Source organism: Lissotriton helveticus, chromosome 1_1 (genome assembly GCF_964261635.1).
Source record: "Lissotriton helveticus chromosome 1_1, aLisHel1.1, whole genome shotgun sequence".
Taxonomy (NCBI): Eukaryota; Metazoa; Chordata; class Amphibia; order Caudata; family Salamandridae; genus Lissotriton; species Lissotriton helveticus.
The window spans coordinates 430,813,470-430,831,469 of record NC_136057.1 but is presented as its reverse complement, the minus strand read 5'-3'; the positions used below and the strand labels follow the sequence as shown (position 1 = coordinate 430,831,469).

The window sequence follows — 18,000 nt, the reverse complement described above, 5'->3', positions numbered from 1 at the left end:
CTCCGACTTCGCCTTTCCGTCACGGTCTTTAGACAATACGAGGAAGCATAGTAATTCGATGCCTGGCTCCACAGTTGAGCCTGTACCCGTGCTGGCTTTGTGCCTCCCTGGGTGCCGGAGCTACCTCAGCCCAACTCTGAGAGTTTTATGAGGCCATGCACCTCATATTTGGGTTGCCCCTCCCCACCGGCATGCTATCAAGAGGGGCCATTACTGGTTCCCCACGGCAGGATCTGATATTTCCGATGGCTTCATACTATTTTAGATATACACCCACTTAAAGCCTTTCTCCATAAAGACAAATTCATGATGCTCAAACTAACCCAGGTCTTCTCTCCACTGGACCCTGGAGACTGGGTTGAGGTGTGGATATGCATGTCCTTATTTTCACATCAACGTCATGCAGGCCCAAATATATTTCCTGTGGTTCCTGGTGGCCAGAAAGTTGTCAGTGCTTCTCTTCGGGCTCACTAGCTCCCCTCGAAAGTGATGGTACTGGTCGCAGCACAACTACAGAGGTACCAGTATCCCCCTACCTTGATAACTGGCTGTTAAAGGTCGGCTTGCCTCAGGCAGTCGTCCACTCCCTCCTGGTGACTGCAAACTTCCTAACATTGTTGAGGTTCACTATCAATGAGCTGAAGTCACACCTGACTCCTTTGCGGACGCTCCACTCCATCACATCCATTCTGGATACGAAAGTCCAGGACATTTGGGCTATGATCCCAATGTTTAGTGCCTAGCGGATCAGGAACGACAATTACACCTTGAGGTGGCAGAGGCAGTCTTCCTGCAGCAGTAAAAGAAACCTGGTTCAATGTTATTTATTCCCCCGACGAGAAGGCACAGCTTTAGCATTTCTGAACCTGCAGTTTCCAAAGCAACTTGTTGTCGGAGACACTTTCCATCTAGAGTGTAGCGCAGGACTCCTGAATGCTTTTCCGCCCCTCCCTCCCCTCTCCTGAGTTCTGAAGAAGATCAGGAACAAATGGGCCCAAGTCATCCTGGTGGCACAAGAGTGGGCCAGGAGAGTGTGTTAAATAAAAATCCTGGGCATCACCATTTGTCTTTGTAACAAGCTGCTACTTTGGAGGATCTTCAATCACAGCATCAGGGCGTAGTGTTGCACATGGGTCTGCACACTTTGCATCTCTATGCTTAGAGATTGGGTAGTGACAGTTGATCTTCTTTGACCTGCACCCTGGGGTCGTTAATTTCATCTTGGGGGTGAGGTGTCCCTCCACTAAATCCGTGTATGCCAGTCGTTGGGAGAAATTTGTGGAATGGACCCAGACAAACTTGCCTACAAATGGTAAATTTGTCTGAAGTTTTGGTGTTTGTTCTGTCCTTAGTCCAGCTAGGATTCGCCTTCATCAGTGCTAAGGGCTACTCGTCAACTCTTTTGGCCTTCTTTCAGTCACTAGTTGTGATGAGATTTTTTGAAAAGTTTGCAATATTTGTTTCCACCAAAACTCTGTGTGATGCCCCAGTGGAATTTGACTTAGTCCTCACATTCTTGATGTGCACCCTCTTTGAGCTGTTAAGACATCTGACCTTAAAGACAGTCTTTCTCATTGTCATAATGTCGACTAGACTTGTGAGCGAGCTTCAGGCTCTCTGTGTAAATCCATCTTATGCCACCTTCTTCCCCGATAAGTTGGTTTTGAGGACCAGAGCTTCCTATTTACCGAAAGTGGTTACTTCTTTTCATGTCAGTTAAATAGTCAACCTTCCTGTGTTCTCTCCAAATAGGAAGACAGTCTCCATTATTTGGATCCTAAAAGCTCATTGAGTTTCTTCATTGATAGTACTAAGAACCACCCACCCTTTGTAGGGTTTTCTGGAGCAAACAAGGGTAAAGCAGAGCAAAAATGGACCATCTCCTAATAGGTTGTTTCCTTCATAAAGATCTGCTACGCACTGGAAAAAAAACCTAACCCCCGGAAGGCTTAAGGGCTCGTTCCACCAAGACCAAAGCTGCCACCACACAGAGTGCATGTCCTGGACATTTGTCAGTCAGCCACTTACACTTTTGTACACACATTCACAAAGCACGCAACAGTCTGATCTTTTAAGCGGGGCATTTTGCCCACTCGGTCCTGCAGAACATTTTGTACTAAGCTAGTTCACAGTCCCACCTACTGGGGAGATATTGTTGTTCTATCCATTCACAAGGTGAGGAATCTGTGGTTCGAAGTATCCATCAGAAAAACAAGTTAATTACCTTCTACAACCATCTTTCTGGTAGATCCTCTATCTTTAAACAAAGTTCGGTATTGCACTCACTGGTTCAAAATTGTCTATTCAAGTTGATCAAGTTTTCTATATGTCATCGGTGCATAGGTAGGTACCCTACTGAGCGTTTAGGGTATATGATATAACACTGGACATGCGTGTTCTGTGACTACAGGACACCCTCCTACTTTGCACTCCTAGCGAGGGGAGAGAGGCAACAAGACGCATCGGGTAAGAGCAGCGCTTCGAAATATGAAACCTACAAATGCGCAATGCACCTGTATTATGACACGGAGAATTGAAGTTCATACCGGTTTATTTACTTATTAATTCACAGAGTGCGAACGACCATGAAAATGAAGGCTTATTAAATAAATCCCCTGAAGAAGAGCATTATGCTTGAAATGCATTGGGATGACAAATGAACATGTAAACTTGTATGAATGAAATACAATCCTGATAAAAAAGAAAACTCGCTACAAAAGAATGTTTAAATAAACTTTATGATCTGACATTCACACGATTGGAGTAATCATGTCTAAAAAATAAAAAATAAAAAGGAGTGCAAAGTAGGAGGGTGTCCTGTAGTCACAGAACACGCATGTCCAGATCCTCTATCTTACCACAGATTAGTCACCGACCATCTCACCTCCCAGTTCTGTGAACTGGATTCTCCTACATCTCTAAGGTACCATTATAGAGATATGCACACTGATCATACCAATTTGCCAATGGACGCAGTCTGCTCCCTCGGACGCTCTTAAATGTGGCTCTGCTATTATCTTCCGGAGCTGAACAACGTTTTTGCGGAGCTACACAACACCACATAGAGGCTCACAGGATAACTGCTCTGAAACTTTCCGTCTCCAGTCTGATACCGGGAGATTATTTACAAGGTGAGGAATAACATAAAATAACGTGTATTTGTAAGGTCAGGAATTTGTAAGGTGAGGAATCTGTAGTTAGAATGCCCATCATAAAGATTGTTACTTAAGGTAAGTAACTTATTCAATAGGCATATTCATGTTATTGCTGTGTCTATTTTTCTTTAGAATTCTGAACTTTTCGATGGGCAAAAATTTTGAGCATGCAAATTTAACGGATAACAATGCTATAAAATTGTAGACACAAGTAAACCTCACAAGATGACATCAAGAGGTAAAATGTTCTAGAGCACTGTGTATCAGTGATGTAGCCCGTGGGCTTTCCTCAGATATGTATCATTGCACATTTGGTCACCACAATTCAATTCCTCAGTCTTTTTTTCCAGTTTTTTCAGTTGCGTTATGAACATTCGGTTACTCTGAATGCACCCAAGGTTCCCAAACGTGCTTGAGTGAACAGTTGGTCTCTTAGGAGTGAGAGTAAAATTCCTGTACCTACCTACCTACCTGAAACCTAGTTTAGTGACTGCTCATAATAGAGCAGATTAGTGACCTTTGGCTTGGAGGAGTACAGGCTTCTCGGCTTGTTTGCTGCTATGAGCCTTCTTAACGGTCCCTGTCCCCAGTAGCTGCTGTAGTGCTACTCATTGCTTGTTGGCACCAAAGAAAGAGTTTCTTTGCAGGCTATATGCCCGTATTCGCAAGGTTGTTTGAAAGGCTACACTCCCCTAATGGAGGGCATCCACTGACTGGCTGGACTACAGTACCATACAGTGGATTAGCTTCTCCAAGTGCCACAGGAGAGGCTCCAAATTCCATTGTACTGCCCCACATTTCGCTACAAATGGTTCTCGCAACTTTTCAAACATCCGTACTGTTGATCCCTGGAACCCCTACTTTATTTCCAAAACTGTCTGTGTCGATGTTGGGTCTTACTACTTAAACAAATATGTGGGGCTGTGTTGAGTGAAGCAAGTAGTGGTTATTCAAATCTCTCAACCTGATTTTTATTTTCTCTAATCTAGATTATAAACATCAGAAAGAGATTAAAAATAAAACAACAGTTAATAGCTATAAAAAAATCACAATTTTTTAACATCCTCTAGAGACAAAGTGTGACAAATTTTAATGTAGAGAATCCTGGAAAGTATTTAATCAAAACACATTTTCTTAGGGCACCTTTGAATTGTTTGTGCATGTTTCCCTACCTACATATCGGACATTAATTTCTAAAAAGCATCCCAGCTTTACAAGAAATGTAAAGCTTGCAGACCTTGCTCATGACAGTGGTTTTCCTACAGAATATATTTTATTGATGTATATTAGCAAACATGGACAGTGAATTGCACATGTTGCTGTCTACCTCTCAACTAGGTTTTGCCGTGATAACATGCTAATTGGTACACATGTTTGTATGTCCCTGGAGCTGTGGTGGCTTTTACCTATACCAGATAACAATTTTCTTGTTAATGAGGCATCTGAATTTAAGAGATTTGTAGGAAGGTTTGCTAAAATTTAGTGCAGGAACCAAAGATGCGATGCAGCATTGTGCTCTGAGGTGCGAACATCTCCATATATACTTAGACAAGGCCCTGCTTCTCTCTTCCTCTGCATTGCCCTTTTAAGCTGCTTAGCACCACACATACTTTTTTGCACCATAATCCAAAGGTGTGCATGTGATGTCTAGAATAGGGTTTGAACCAAAAGTGTACCATTCCATTACAAACAGCTAGTCTAAGTCAGACTTTAAAACGTTTTAACACAGTGTATGTCTACTGTACAGTGCAGCCCACATCACGTGTGTGAGGAAATAAAAAAAAAAATCTACAAGTTAACCGCTATCTTTAGGAGGTTCTATTTCTGGGCACAAAACCCTGTCTACAATTTTAAGTAGATGGGGCATTGCATAAAAAAACATGACTGGTAGTTCGGGAAGGATGTATCACCCATGGTACAAACCACATCTTTGTGTCATTTTTAGGCTACTTTCAGAGCAAAAAAAAAGTTTTGCAATGTAAAGTACCAAACAAGGTAAATCATGCATCACATTTGGTGACTTTGCACCTGCACAAAATGTAGATAAATCCGCCCCTTGGAATATTATTACTGCGCTCTGCAACTTAGACTGATCACCAAATGCTTGTCACATACAGATCAGTGTTGAGTTCTTTTGCTCACTTCTGCCATCACTGGTTTGCTGGTAGCCTATATTGTTTCATAATAGAAATTGCAGAAAAGCGTATACATAGTGGTATTGATATTATTTCTGCTTATGGGCAGATGTGAAGGTGTGACTTCCACTTAGCTATCTCACCTTCAGTATAGACTTGAGCTAAGGCTGAGATTGGTCATCTTGCATTACACACTCATTTATCCAGTAAGAATGATTGATATCCTGCCTCGTCTACTGTTGTAGTACTAGATAAACATGCTAGTGTGAATTTGTTCTGCAAACGTGAACCTGATCACAGCAATGCGCTTCACTGTTACCTCACTTATCAGAAGCTTATTTTTAAGTTCAGTATCTGAATTTTTTTCACATAGAATAAAGTGAGTTCTGTCCTTGTAATGACGTAAGCCGCCCTCTCCAGTCTAGTTTTATATTACCCAATATTCTTGAGTAAGGCAGATTGAAATGTGCTTTGACAATCAACAGCAGAATAGTAATTCTTGCTTTGTTTGGCTGGAAAAATGGTATTGATTCCGTCCAGATGTGCTAATAATTTTTATTTCAATGCTTCTAAAAGTGCCTCCAAGAATATTATGTATGCTGCCTAATTTTCTATTAAAGATTTTTTTCTTTACCTGCTTTACTCTAGGTATGAGATTATTACAAATGGAGGAGTTAATATAAATCACAGAAGAGTAACAAATCCAGAAGAAGTTCTTGTTGCTGGACAGCATATCCTTAAAAATGGACTTTCGCTGCTGAGGATTGGAAAGAGAAACTTTTATATTGTTAAATGGCTTCAGTTGGCAGATAGTGAAAGTATATTGAATTAATAAATGGATTTGGACTCTTCAAACTGTCACAAAGAAAAGTTTTGTTCCAGTCGTCAATAAATAGCATGACTGACGAGATGTGCTTTGCTTCAAAGAATTTCCTGTTACACATGGAGTGAGTTATTCCTCCTACCCACGAGAACAAGGAAATTGATGCCCTGTGAAATATCATTGGATACATTTTGATGCTGTTGTTTTGATTTGTAATCGAGAGAACTGCCTAAAAGAAGGTTGTCCAGAACAATCCTGCTTTCTTTTCTCCTAAATAAAGCATCAGAAATACCACATTACGGTTAACCATTTGGACTCCTGCTGCAACTTGATGGGCTTTAGATTTTAAATATTACACTCCTGCTCCAAATAGGTGGGTCTCACTTGTGACCTGTGGTTCTGAGGTCTGATGTTGAACTGACATAGCAGTTGTTTAGGCCTCATATTTGAACTGTGATTGTGGGATTTAGCAATTACTCCTTGCAAGTTCTGTTGTATTCTGTCCACGCTGCGAGTGGATGGGCTTTATATGTGAAATGGCTATCAGTTATTAAAATGAAAACAAAACAGCGCTTTCAAATACATCACTTTTTTACAGCACAACCGGATAAACCCCATTTTATGTAATTTAATATAAACAACACAATGTGGCAATGCTATATAATTAATTATTTACAAACAGTTTGTTAAATAAATGCTTTAAAAAATGTAGTCCATACCAAAATGGCGTTCGTACTCTCATTCTAAAATATCATTTATTTTAAATGAATTCATTAATAAAATTATACAATTTCATTATTAATGTTTTGATTAAGATAGTTGTATTTAAATCTTAATTTGTTTTAAAGAATGTCATGAATATTGTACAATAACTAATATATTTAATCCAAAAATGTATGTCACATTTATAAATGTATTTTGTTTTAAAAGTCTAATATAGACTTCTTTCTTTCATAAGTAAACATATTAATTCAATTAACATTAATTGTTATATTTCAAATTAATACTACATGGATCACATCCTCTGTTTTGGCAGCATTCTATCGCACAATCTGTTGTTGCTTCCAGAATGACAAAGCAAAGCTGTCTACAGACATTATTTATGTTCACCAGTGCGACCTACTGTATTTTAAGGTAAACCCACTGTTACTTTAAAAATCTAATTTCAGATGTAATAATTTTGCCAGTGAAATTGATTTTAGTATTTTTTTTTTAATAATCATGTTTGTTATCTGGCTGTAGTTGATTAATCTAATGGAAAGGGGAGCGATACAGTCTGTGATGTGGTTGCAGAATTTTGCTTGGGGGAATGGTAGGTGAGGGTTCCCTGAATGTGGCGGCATGGTCCATTCGTATTTTGAAGCGGAGGTGTTCTTGAGGTTAGTGTCGGAGTCTGTGGAGGTGATGCAGTCAATCATGTTTTTGTAGATGATCGTGAGTCCCCTGCCTGGTTAGTGGGTTTGATCCTGCTGTATGATTTTGTGGGTGGGAAGGCTGCAGCGATGTCTGGTTGGAGGCCGGTCAAGGTTGGGTGTGTTGCTGTTGAGGAGGTACAAATACACACCACCGTACAAATACACACCCCTGTAATGTACCCAGGGTGGGGAACTAGAGGCTATGGGGTCTCAAGGTTGAACTGGCCTCCCAACACAATATATGCACACAGATCGAGCTACCCGAGATAATACATCTTTTTTAAAATCTTTTTTTAAATTCTATATATCTCACTGTCCTACTCAATATGGGTTATTGGACACATACAAAAATGTAACTGGTTGTCCTCACACACCACTATTCATGCCTTTGCGTCATCATAGGACAATCCCATGCTCTTCAAAAACACGGTTTGATGGAGAGCGGGACTTCACCCATAGTCATGGAGGCACTTCTAACTGAGAGTGTACCCCTGATTAAAGTATATTAAAAAGCAATGTGGCATCCTAAAAACCTTTTTACTCATTAGACATGACACTTAGTATGCAAGCCAATTGTGGGGATAAGGGGAATTAGTACCCCATCACCACTTTTACCGTCAACATATTTCTGCCATGTGAGTCGTGGCATTCTTCAGGACGGGAAAAATGAGATCCTAATGCAGCAACCATACAGTGGACTTGCCACTAACGAGTGACCTGTGTCCACCTCTCATATATCTGGCTCTTATGTACCTGCAAGTAAATAAACACTCTTAGGATTCCATACAGCGTTAATGAAGGGATACATTATAATTTATACATAAACATAAGCGGTGAATTATGGCACTCCACATGTGAGGTGAAAATGTTTATCTCTCTTAGTTATGAGAGCAACTCACAATCTTACCCCACTGTTAGGTCTTCTAGGTTCCATGGAGAGAGGACTCCGGAGCTCCTGTAGTCACACTCTGAAGGTAGGAGATGGAGGGTCGGTCAGTATAGCTTAACAAAATAGTTTAACAAAAATACGCTACCACTTATGGTAGTTCACACCAGAGGATCCAAAATCCCTCCACACATAGACCCTCTTATTTCATCAAGGTGTGTTCGCCACTGTGAGATTATACAAGTCTGCCCCTTTCTCCCGATGCATGTTGACTGGAGCAAAGGGTGCATTTTTATACCGAATTTTCCTCTCGGGGATTCCGTGGTAACAGGAGGAACAGGAGGATTGCCGGGACATATGGTGGAGTGTGAACCAGCACATCCTCTGATGGGAGCTACCTGGTTCTCCATGTCATCGCCGCAATGTCCTATGTATCTGGGCTGGTACGTAGATGGCTGATGTATCACGGGGGACAGGCTTGTGTCAAAAGACTGCTCCTGGTGTAGAGCGGTCTTTTGCTGGGTTAAAAACTTATTTCCATCCTCTATTTATATATTTATACCAAATTACATTGTTAAATTTGAATCATGGGAGTTGGGGTCTGTAGTACATTGTTAGTATATTGTTGACGTTCTAGTCCTCCTAGAATGTCTAATGTTAGGAATGCTTCTCGTCCTATGCTTCTCTGTTCTGTTCTATGGCAGTTGACTGGTTATTGCTGCTGAGAACAGTCTGTTCTTGTCCTACTATGTATCCTAATAAAGGACTTGTTCAACTACTCTGCACTCGCCTATGTGCATATTTACTACAACTTTTTGGCGACGAGGAGGTGTCCTGAATCCCATGTGTGCCTTTCCCTGCGTACGTTGACAAGAACAGACAAGATCGAGGCTGACATCTCTATCCGCTTCCAGACTTCAGTAAATTTCCGAAAGTGAGACGTATCTTTCGCTTTCATCTTCTTGCCTGCGCAAATGGATTTACTGTAGAAGTTTACCCTGGATGACTGCACTATTATGTCCAGCTATGGAGTTTAGTGTGTGACTTTCTCTTTTAAATGGAAATTGTACCCGTATTACCTTAACCACTGTTACTGGAGAGTTTTATTTGACTAGTTGAGCGCTCTTACATAGTTTAATAAAGTACTTTCTCTGACAAAACTTAACTTACTTGAAAAGTTCGTCAGACCTGTTGAGCGATCAACCGTCGTTCTCTCTCAGACGTTCCTCCCTCACTGCTCTCCGCTCTTTATTTGATGACGCATGAGAATGTTCATGGGAGTTGGTGGAAACCTTGGTGACGTCTTACAAGCCTCCAGTCAACTTCAACAAAGAGTCTGTTAACGCAACTTGTCCCATCCTGCCTCACCTACCCACCTACGTCACAAATGCGCCCTGGATTTGTCCAATCCACACCTTAATTAGTAGTTACGTCACAGGAGAGTCCATTTTGGTTAAGTTTTACTCAGCCTTCAGCAATTTAACCTCGCCGATCGGTTCGATAAGGAATATTTAACCGGTCTTCACGGCGCATTCATATTAATTTTGTTATTCTAGTTTACAGCTACCGACTATCTGTTCAAGTCACTCAACCTTTAAGACTGTCTCAGCGACTCACACGCTACAAGAGTGTCGGACTAACACTGTCCTCGGTAAAGTTTATACGCGATCTACTGTACGTGTGTTCTTACTGTTTAAGTGAATTGAGTTTGGAGTTTCCTCTGCATCAGCGAAACACACGCTGTTCGTGTGTCTCCTTTACAGATTGAGCATCAGCGATACACACGCTGTTAGTGCATCTTACAACCATTGTTTTTCTTCAGCGATACACACGCTGTTTGTTTAATTTAGCGACTTAAAACCTTTACTTTCAGTGACTCATTGGGTATCCTGAATATTCTAGTTGTAAATTAGGATTCATTTGGTATATAGCAATTCTCTATTGTGTATTTACTCACATATCACATTAAGATGTCAGTCCAAAACAATTCACAAAACTGTTCAGTTGTGCCTCCACCTAGCTTTCTAGTTAATCCAGGACAACCCAGTATATCTTGGGAAGATTGGTTTCCTATGTTCGAAAATTACCTGGATGCATTGGATGCACAGGATTTCTCATCTAAACGGAAAAAGGCACTCTTATTAAGTTCATTAGGGAAGGAGGGGCAGCGTGTCTTCAAATTCTTACCATAGGTCCTTCAAGCTGGGTCACAAGCTCCGTTAGATGAATATAAAGAAGCTGTTTCACGCCTTGAAGTTAGGTATTCAAAGGAAGAAAACCTAGTTATGAACAGATACAAATTTTATACCAAGAGCCAAAAAGTTGGCGAGTCAATAGATGACTTTGTTTCAAGACTTCGGGAACTCTCTGTCAAGTGCAAATTTGGGAGTATGACTGATGATCTTATCAGAGACCAGCTTATTGTCCAGTGCTATAACAAAAAAATACAAGAACGTTTGTGGGCTGCAAAGAACCCCAACCTACAAACAGCAATTGAATTAGCCAAAATAGTTGAACTGTCTGAGGGCTGTATGAGGGAATTAGAGAAGAGATCAATCAGTAGTGATGTGAATGAAATAAGTACACATGATTTAGTCGATGGATTTCAGGATTGTGAATTGCAGAATGATGTTGCTGTTGTTAAGAACAAAAAACTCATTAAAAAATGTGTCCCTGTCAAATCTCAAATCCAAAACCCTCCTAGAGTTTACAAACCAAAACTGTGTAATAGGTGTGGTAGCTCTGGTCACTCGTCCGACTCAAAATTTTGTTGTGCTGCTAAGCAAGAATGCCTAAAATGTGGGAAATTAGGACATTATGCGAGGGTTTGTAAGAGCAAAAGTCGCACAACTGTAGCTTGTTGCATAGAGGATAACATGTGTGATGATAATGATAAAATTTTAATTGTGGGATTGGATGGTGGTAATCCTGATGAAGAACTTAAGAGGAAGAATAGACCAAAAGCACTATTTACCATTAATGACAAAATTGTGAGCCTGATGGTCGACTCTGGCTCGCGCTACACTATAATTCCCAACAACCTGTTTGTAGAAGTCTGGGGCACAGGTCCACTCCTTCCAAAAGACATTTCGCCTGGTGGTTATCAAGGAGAGCCTTTAGACATTTTAGGATATTTTGTAGCTCATATCAAATTTTGTGACAGAGATTGAGGGAAAAGTCTATGTCTCTGTTTCTGGTCCGGCTATTTTAGGATGGATCCATCAGTACGATCTTAGCATCATAGTCAATCCCCGAGCTGACCCACAGGTCATGGTTGTTGAAGATTCAGATTTGCATGGTATTTTGTCTGGTGCTTCTAAAGTGTTTGGAGAGAGTCTTGGTCGTCTCAAGGGTTATTCTCACAAAATTATCTTGAAAAGGGATTCCATTCCTGTTCAACATAAAGTTAGGCGTATTCCCATTGTAGTCAGAGATGAGGTCAAACAGTTGATTGATGACATGTTGAAAATGGGTGTAATTGAGTCTGTAGAAGCGTCGCCTTGGATTTCTCCGATTGTCGTCACGAAGAAATCCGATGGCAAGCTTCGTTTCTGTGTGGACCTCAGGTCTCTTAATCAGTGTGTAGTGGCAGATACCTTTCCTTTACCAAACATTACAGAATTGGTTACCACACTTAAGGGAGCTAAGGTTTTCTCAAAATTGGACCTCAGGAGTGCTTATCACCAGATCGATTTGCATAAAGACTCTAAAAGCCTGACTGCTTTTATCACTCCCTGGGGTACCTTTCAATTTACCCGTCTACCATTCGGGCTCAACTCTGCAGCTAGTGTGTTTCAGAGAATGGTTTCAGGTTTGTTTGAGGGTGTTGCGAATGTCGTTTACTTCCAGGACGATATTTTGATATATGCCCAGTCCAAAGAACAGCACAATTCCACTCTCAAGACTGTACTAGACAAATTATCTTCTGCTGGCCTTACTCTTCGCAGAGATAAGTGTTTATTTTCTGTTGACCATGTGGATTACCTAGGCTATACCATCACACCTCTAGGCATTAAACCAAAAAGAGATTTATGTCAAGCAATTCATTCAGCTCCTCCACCCAGAGACAAGGATCAGCTGCGTTCCTTTATGGGACTTATCGAGTACTACTCGAAATTTGTACGTAATTTTTCTGACAAGACTGTGTGTCTGAGATCTTTACTGAAGCGTGGTGTTAGTTTTGTTTGGGACAGTGAACATGAGCAGTGTTTTGATAACACACTCGCACCACAAATTTCTCTTTTTATGTTATCACCTTTTGACGTGAACTTTAAGTCAATTGTTACAGTTGATGCAAGTGCGACTGGTCTTGGGGCTGTGCTTTCACAGTTGAAGGGTGTGTCTGAGTTTACTGTTGCTTTTGCGTCGAGGACTTTGACAGAGGCAGAAAAAAATTATTCGGTCATTGAACGTGAAGCATTGGCTGCTTCCTGGGCAGTGGAATACTTTCGAACCTATCTTTGGGGCATGAAGTTCATTATAAGGACGGCCCATAAACCCCTTATTAAAGTTCTTTCCCCTGGTGGCACTGGTAAGGGGTCAGCTAGACTTATGAAGTTGGCAGCGAAACTTCAAGAATTCCAGCATTCTGTGGAATATATACAAGGTTGGAAAAATACACAGGCTGATTGTCTTTCCAGGTTGTCTCTGGATTGGCGTTCTCTTTACTCTGAGACTTCTCTGAGATTAGATGATATTGCTGTAGCCTCTGTTGAGGATGCTGTTTTTGTGGGGGAGGGTGCGTTTTTAGCAAAAGACTGGGAGAGGGAAATGAAAGCTGATCTTACCCTTCAGGAAGTCATCAAGCTGATTAAATTGGGTTCTAGACGTGAGAGCTCTGTTTCTGTTCCTGCTAGACCTTTTATTAAGGTCTTAGATGATCTTTCGATTATCAATGAAAACATTTTGATGAAGGGTGAGAAGTTCATACCTCCTTTTGGCCTTAGGAATAAATTGTTGGCTTTGGCGCATGAGGGTCACATGGGTCAGACTCTTACACAGCGTCGCATTAAGGATCAATTTTGGTGGCCTGGTGCGGATGCTCAGGTTGTGGAATGGGTAGAGAACTGTGTCTTGTGCAGAGATGGTGAGAAACGGTTAAAAGTGGGACCAAAATCGGTCGAAGCACATTTAGAAAATCCAGGTTTGCCTTGGGATACGATTTCTCTGGATTTCATTGGCCCTATGGGAGAGTTAAATGAAAGAGACAGGTTCGCAATAGTGGTGGTGGATATTTATTCAAAGTAGTTGGTTGTTCAATTTACTAATGACATCACCACGGAAACCACAATTAGGTTCCTAGGAAATCTTTTCAAAGATGAAGGTTTACCTTCTGTCATGATCACTGACAACGGCACACAGCTCATTTCAAAGGATATGCAAAAATTTTTGAAAGGGTGTGGTATATCACATCACCGCACCTCCCTGTACAACCCTCAAGGAAATGCTGTGTGTGAGAGGGCCAATAGGGTTGTTAAGGGAATTATCCAAATGGCATCTTCTAGTGGGGGTATTGTCAGGAAAATGGTTAATGAAATGTTGTGGGCCTATCGCACAACTCCCTTGGCCCATGAGCAGAAATCTCCTTTTCAGTTAATGAGGGGACGCGATCCTGGCCTGAAATTAGTTCCATCTTGGATGAAGGAAGTGGTCACGTTGCAAAACAGACGTTGTGACAGTCTTTCTTCTACTTCTTTCCTTCCTTCCACTACCAACAGTACACCTCCTTTCATTGTGGGTGACTTTGTTAAAGTTAAGAGTGGGAGGGTTCAAAGAGGACTTTCGAAGTTCAAAGGGCCTTTCAAAGTAATGAAAGTTCTCAATCATTGTGTGATACTCAACAATGGGGAGTGTTGGAATTTCAGAAGGGTAGCTCTTTACAAGAGATCTAAAACTGTTTCTTGTGAGAATGAGTCGTCTTCTTCTCTTGGAATCTGTGATTCTTCAAGGGATAATTTTGATTCTTCTTCTCCTACAAGTGGGTATTTATTAGCCACTCAGTCTCGGGTACAATGTATCCCTCAGAGCGATAACAACCTTTCAGGTGCTGGGGATGCTCCGTTTTCTCAAATCCAAGATGTATCTGAAGGTGGTCTGTCTAATGTTCGTCCTCAAAGGGTCCGCAGAGTTCCTGTTTACTTACAGGATTTTGTTTTAGTTTTTTTTTGTTTTATTTTTATTTTTTATTCTATTGTTTTTAAAGAAGGAAAGAAGATGTGTAGTACATTGTTAGTATATTGTTGACGCTCTAGTCCTCCTAGAATGTCTAATGTTAGGAATGATTCTCGTCCTATGCTTCTCTGTTCTGTTCTATGGCAGTTGACTGGTTATTGCTGCTGAGAACAGTCTGTTCTTGTCCTACTCTGTATCCTAATAAAGGACTTGTTCAACTACTCTGCACTCGCCTATGTGCCTATTTACTACAGGGTCCTGTATATTGAGGCCCATAAAGGGACAGCCGGTACATGAGTATAAGAGGGACAAACTTACATAAATGGACTACTTGTGGTATAGTGCGGTTTACTGGACCCAACTAACTCCATGTTAATTTGGTTATATATATAACAATCCGCATTATTCTGCTCCGATCCAACTGGGATCAGTAAGTTCAGAGATATCCGTCACAATGATTGTTGATATATACAGTAATGAGCTATACTCCCCAAGGTTGTTATAAATATAAACAAATGAAAATGGAGATAATTGGGTCCAGTAAACTGCACTATACCACAATACATGTTTTCAATCAAATTTATTTTTTAAAAGGACGGTATTAAAAAGATTTTGTATTTTATTTTTTAAATCGTCTTAAACTATATGCACTTTGTTGTAACCTAGTTACCAGATGGAACAATGGCAAGTCAAAGTTCTGTGTTGTGACTTGGTTTGCTATGCTTACAGGATAGAATGGTGGGGGAGTTCTGGAGAGGCTGTTGGCGTGAGAGGAACTGTGGAGGCTGTACTGCTTATGCTGGTCCATATTAAAAGAAGATTTTGGATTCACCATTGAGTCTATTGTACTTGTTATCACTGGCAACAAGTTCCTGTGAGTGACGGGATATCCACCAGCACCCATTGAACCTGCACCACACCTTGTCTACAGTGGTATCATGAGTATGGCCTGGTTCGCTAGCATGCATCGTTAGAGACATTGTGTACCTTGCAGCGTTTAGTAGCGGAATTGACTTCTAATGTGAGGGAGCCGCGTAATAAGCTTTGTTCTTGGTAGGCCGCTACTCTACTGTACGGCAGATAAGATCTTAGGCCTTCGATTGCGTTAAGCATTTTTAAACTCTACCTTGACATCTGACCATCGCGCCCGAACCTCAAGCGCAGTCATTGTTCAACCATGTACTGGCTTGCGCGTCGCCGAGTTCCCTTGAGCTGCACCTTAAGTCTTGCTCTGACCTGCTTGTCTAGAAGATCCATTTTATTGAAGTCGGGCACAACGCATGACTACAGCGGACGCTGTAGTTGAGGGCGTGGAAATAAATTCCAGCCTATGAGGAAACGTTGCTGCCACAGCCTAATCAGGTTCTAGCTGGTTGTAGTTAAACGAAAACTAGACCGCAAGAATATTTTGGAAAGTTCGTCCAATGCATGCTGCAGTTAGCAGGAATGTATAATTTGTTAGTTGGACATTGTTTTGCAGGAGTTCTTTCCAACGGTTTACAGTGAATATCTGGGAGACCTTACACTGCAACACTGTTCCCTGGAATTATTAGAAATTTTCAAGAGTGCATCTTAAAGTCAACTTAATGCACAAGTTAATTACCTTCGGTAACAATATATATCTGCAAGAATCATTAGTTAGTTATAGATTCCTTACCTTAGAAGTACCCCCAGGCGTCAGACTGGTTCTGGAAAGTTTTTTCATCAGCAGTACCTCTGCGACATCGGAGGGTGGCATCGGTTGGCAGGAGTATACATTTTAACTTGTTTTGTGGTAGTTTTTATTATAATTTATTATATTAACTAAGTATTTTAGGTTGTTGTGTTTACTTGCCTTACAGGATAGAATGTCTCAACCTCCTCAATTTCTATGGAAAACCAGTCTTACCATGGAAGCAATGGAAAAAACATTTTGTCTCTTATTTAATTTCATTGGGGGTTGGGGGGGGGGGAGTAGTTTTCAGGAGCCAGAAAACAAGGGGTTTTCTTGCACACTTTAGGTATTGGGGAACGTAATATTTATGAAAGCCTTGATGAAATTGTGACCAGGCATGCGGAAGGTCTACCTAGAGATGTTTATGAAATGTCTCATGATGTTAGAGCAGCATTCTGTCTCACGCATAAATGTTATTGAAAGTCACAAGTTCTTTTCCAGGGTACAGACAAAAACCGAGAAAGTACGCAACTATGTAGCTTCTCTCAAGAGGTTAGTGTGCACATGTGAATTTGGTAACTTGGCTGAATCACTCATCAGAGACCAACTGGTTCATTGCACTAATGACTCCAGGGTACAATAGAAACTGTTAAACAAACTCCATGTTTAGAGAAGCAATTGATATTGTAGAAGGGACGGAGCATACCTCAGGATGAGAGGTATGCTTCTCACTATGGTTGAGCGTGTAACCAGCTCAGCATCTGGAAAGGAAGTGATGGTCGAACTTAAAAAAAAAATTAAAAAAAACAGGAGGATCACAAGAAAGTTGTTCACTAAGCCCTTCGGGCCAAGGGAAAGATGCAAAACTAAAAAAATGTAAGTGTGGCAGTTTTAGCCATTTATCAAACAGTCCCAATTGTTATGCTCGCAATGTGGTGCGTCGAAGTTGTGGGAAGAGGGGGCACTTCGCTTGTGTGTGCAGAAACAACAGGATCCAGGAGGTGTATGAAGGGGAGGAAGAAAATAATGGTTTTGTCCTGCAAGTATCGGCTCCGTCTGGGGTGTGTATAATATGGGGTGTGAGGTTGATGGAGGTAAGATTAGAATGCCAGAGTGTGTTATTACTATTGGTGGTAAGGAGTTGGTATACTGCTTGCCGACTCCGGTCCCCCTTTTACTCTTATTGGAGACAAGAATTGGGACTGACTATATGTGAAAGATGGTGTGAAGTTGCTTCCTCCTGATATTAATCCAGAGGCTATGGGAGTACAGCTATGGATTTAATTGGGTACACTATTATGAGCAATTGTTTTAAGGGGAGAGAGACACTGGGCAGAGACTACGTGGCTAGGTGTGAAGACAATCTCCTAGACTGGCTAACCAAGAAGGATTATTCTCAACCCAAACTCTAAAGATCAGGGGCCATATTATCAAGAAAGGGCGATACATTATCAGGTTAACACCAGAACTTGGGCTTCTATGGGAATTTACCAGGGCATATTATCAAGCCCATTATCGCTGCTTTAGCGGCAGTTTCCTGCCGATAAAAGCGGCAATAATGTATCGCCCTTTCTTGATAATATGGCCCCAGGTTCTTTAGAGTGGCCATGGAGGAAGACAGTCATCCTGTTGTTCAAGAGTTCAGGGATGTTTTTAGGGATGAGTTAGGCCTCCGCAAAGATTTTAAACACAAGATCTTTCTCAAAGATCATGCAAAACCGGTGGTGCACAAGATGAAGAGGGTGTCTAATTTTATGTTGG

The 18,000-nt window shown here is 41.1% G+C and overlaps 1 protein-coding gene across 1 annotated transcript in view; it reads left to right on the top strand.

The window, feature by feature from the left end:
* Nucleotides 1-6,915, top strand: part of YARS2 (tyrosyl-tRNA synthetase 2) — a 45,143-nt gene extending 38,228 nt beyond the window's left edge. Inside the window, exon 5 of the mRNA XM_078673808.1 lies at nucleotides 5,939-6,915. Coding sequence (XP_078529934.1) covers nucleotides 5,939-6,122 — 184 coding nt within the window. The 3' untranslated portion in view covers nucleotides 6,123-6,915. The remainder of the gene's footprint in view (nucleotides 1-5,938) is intronic.
* Nucleotides 6,916-18,000: the final 11,085 nt, after the last annotated feature.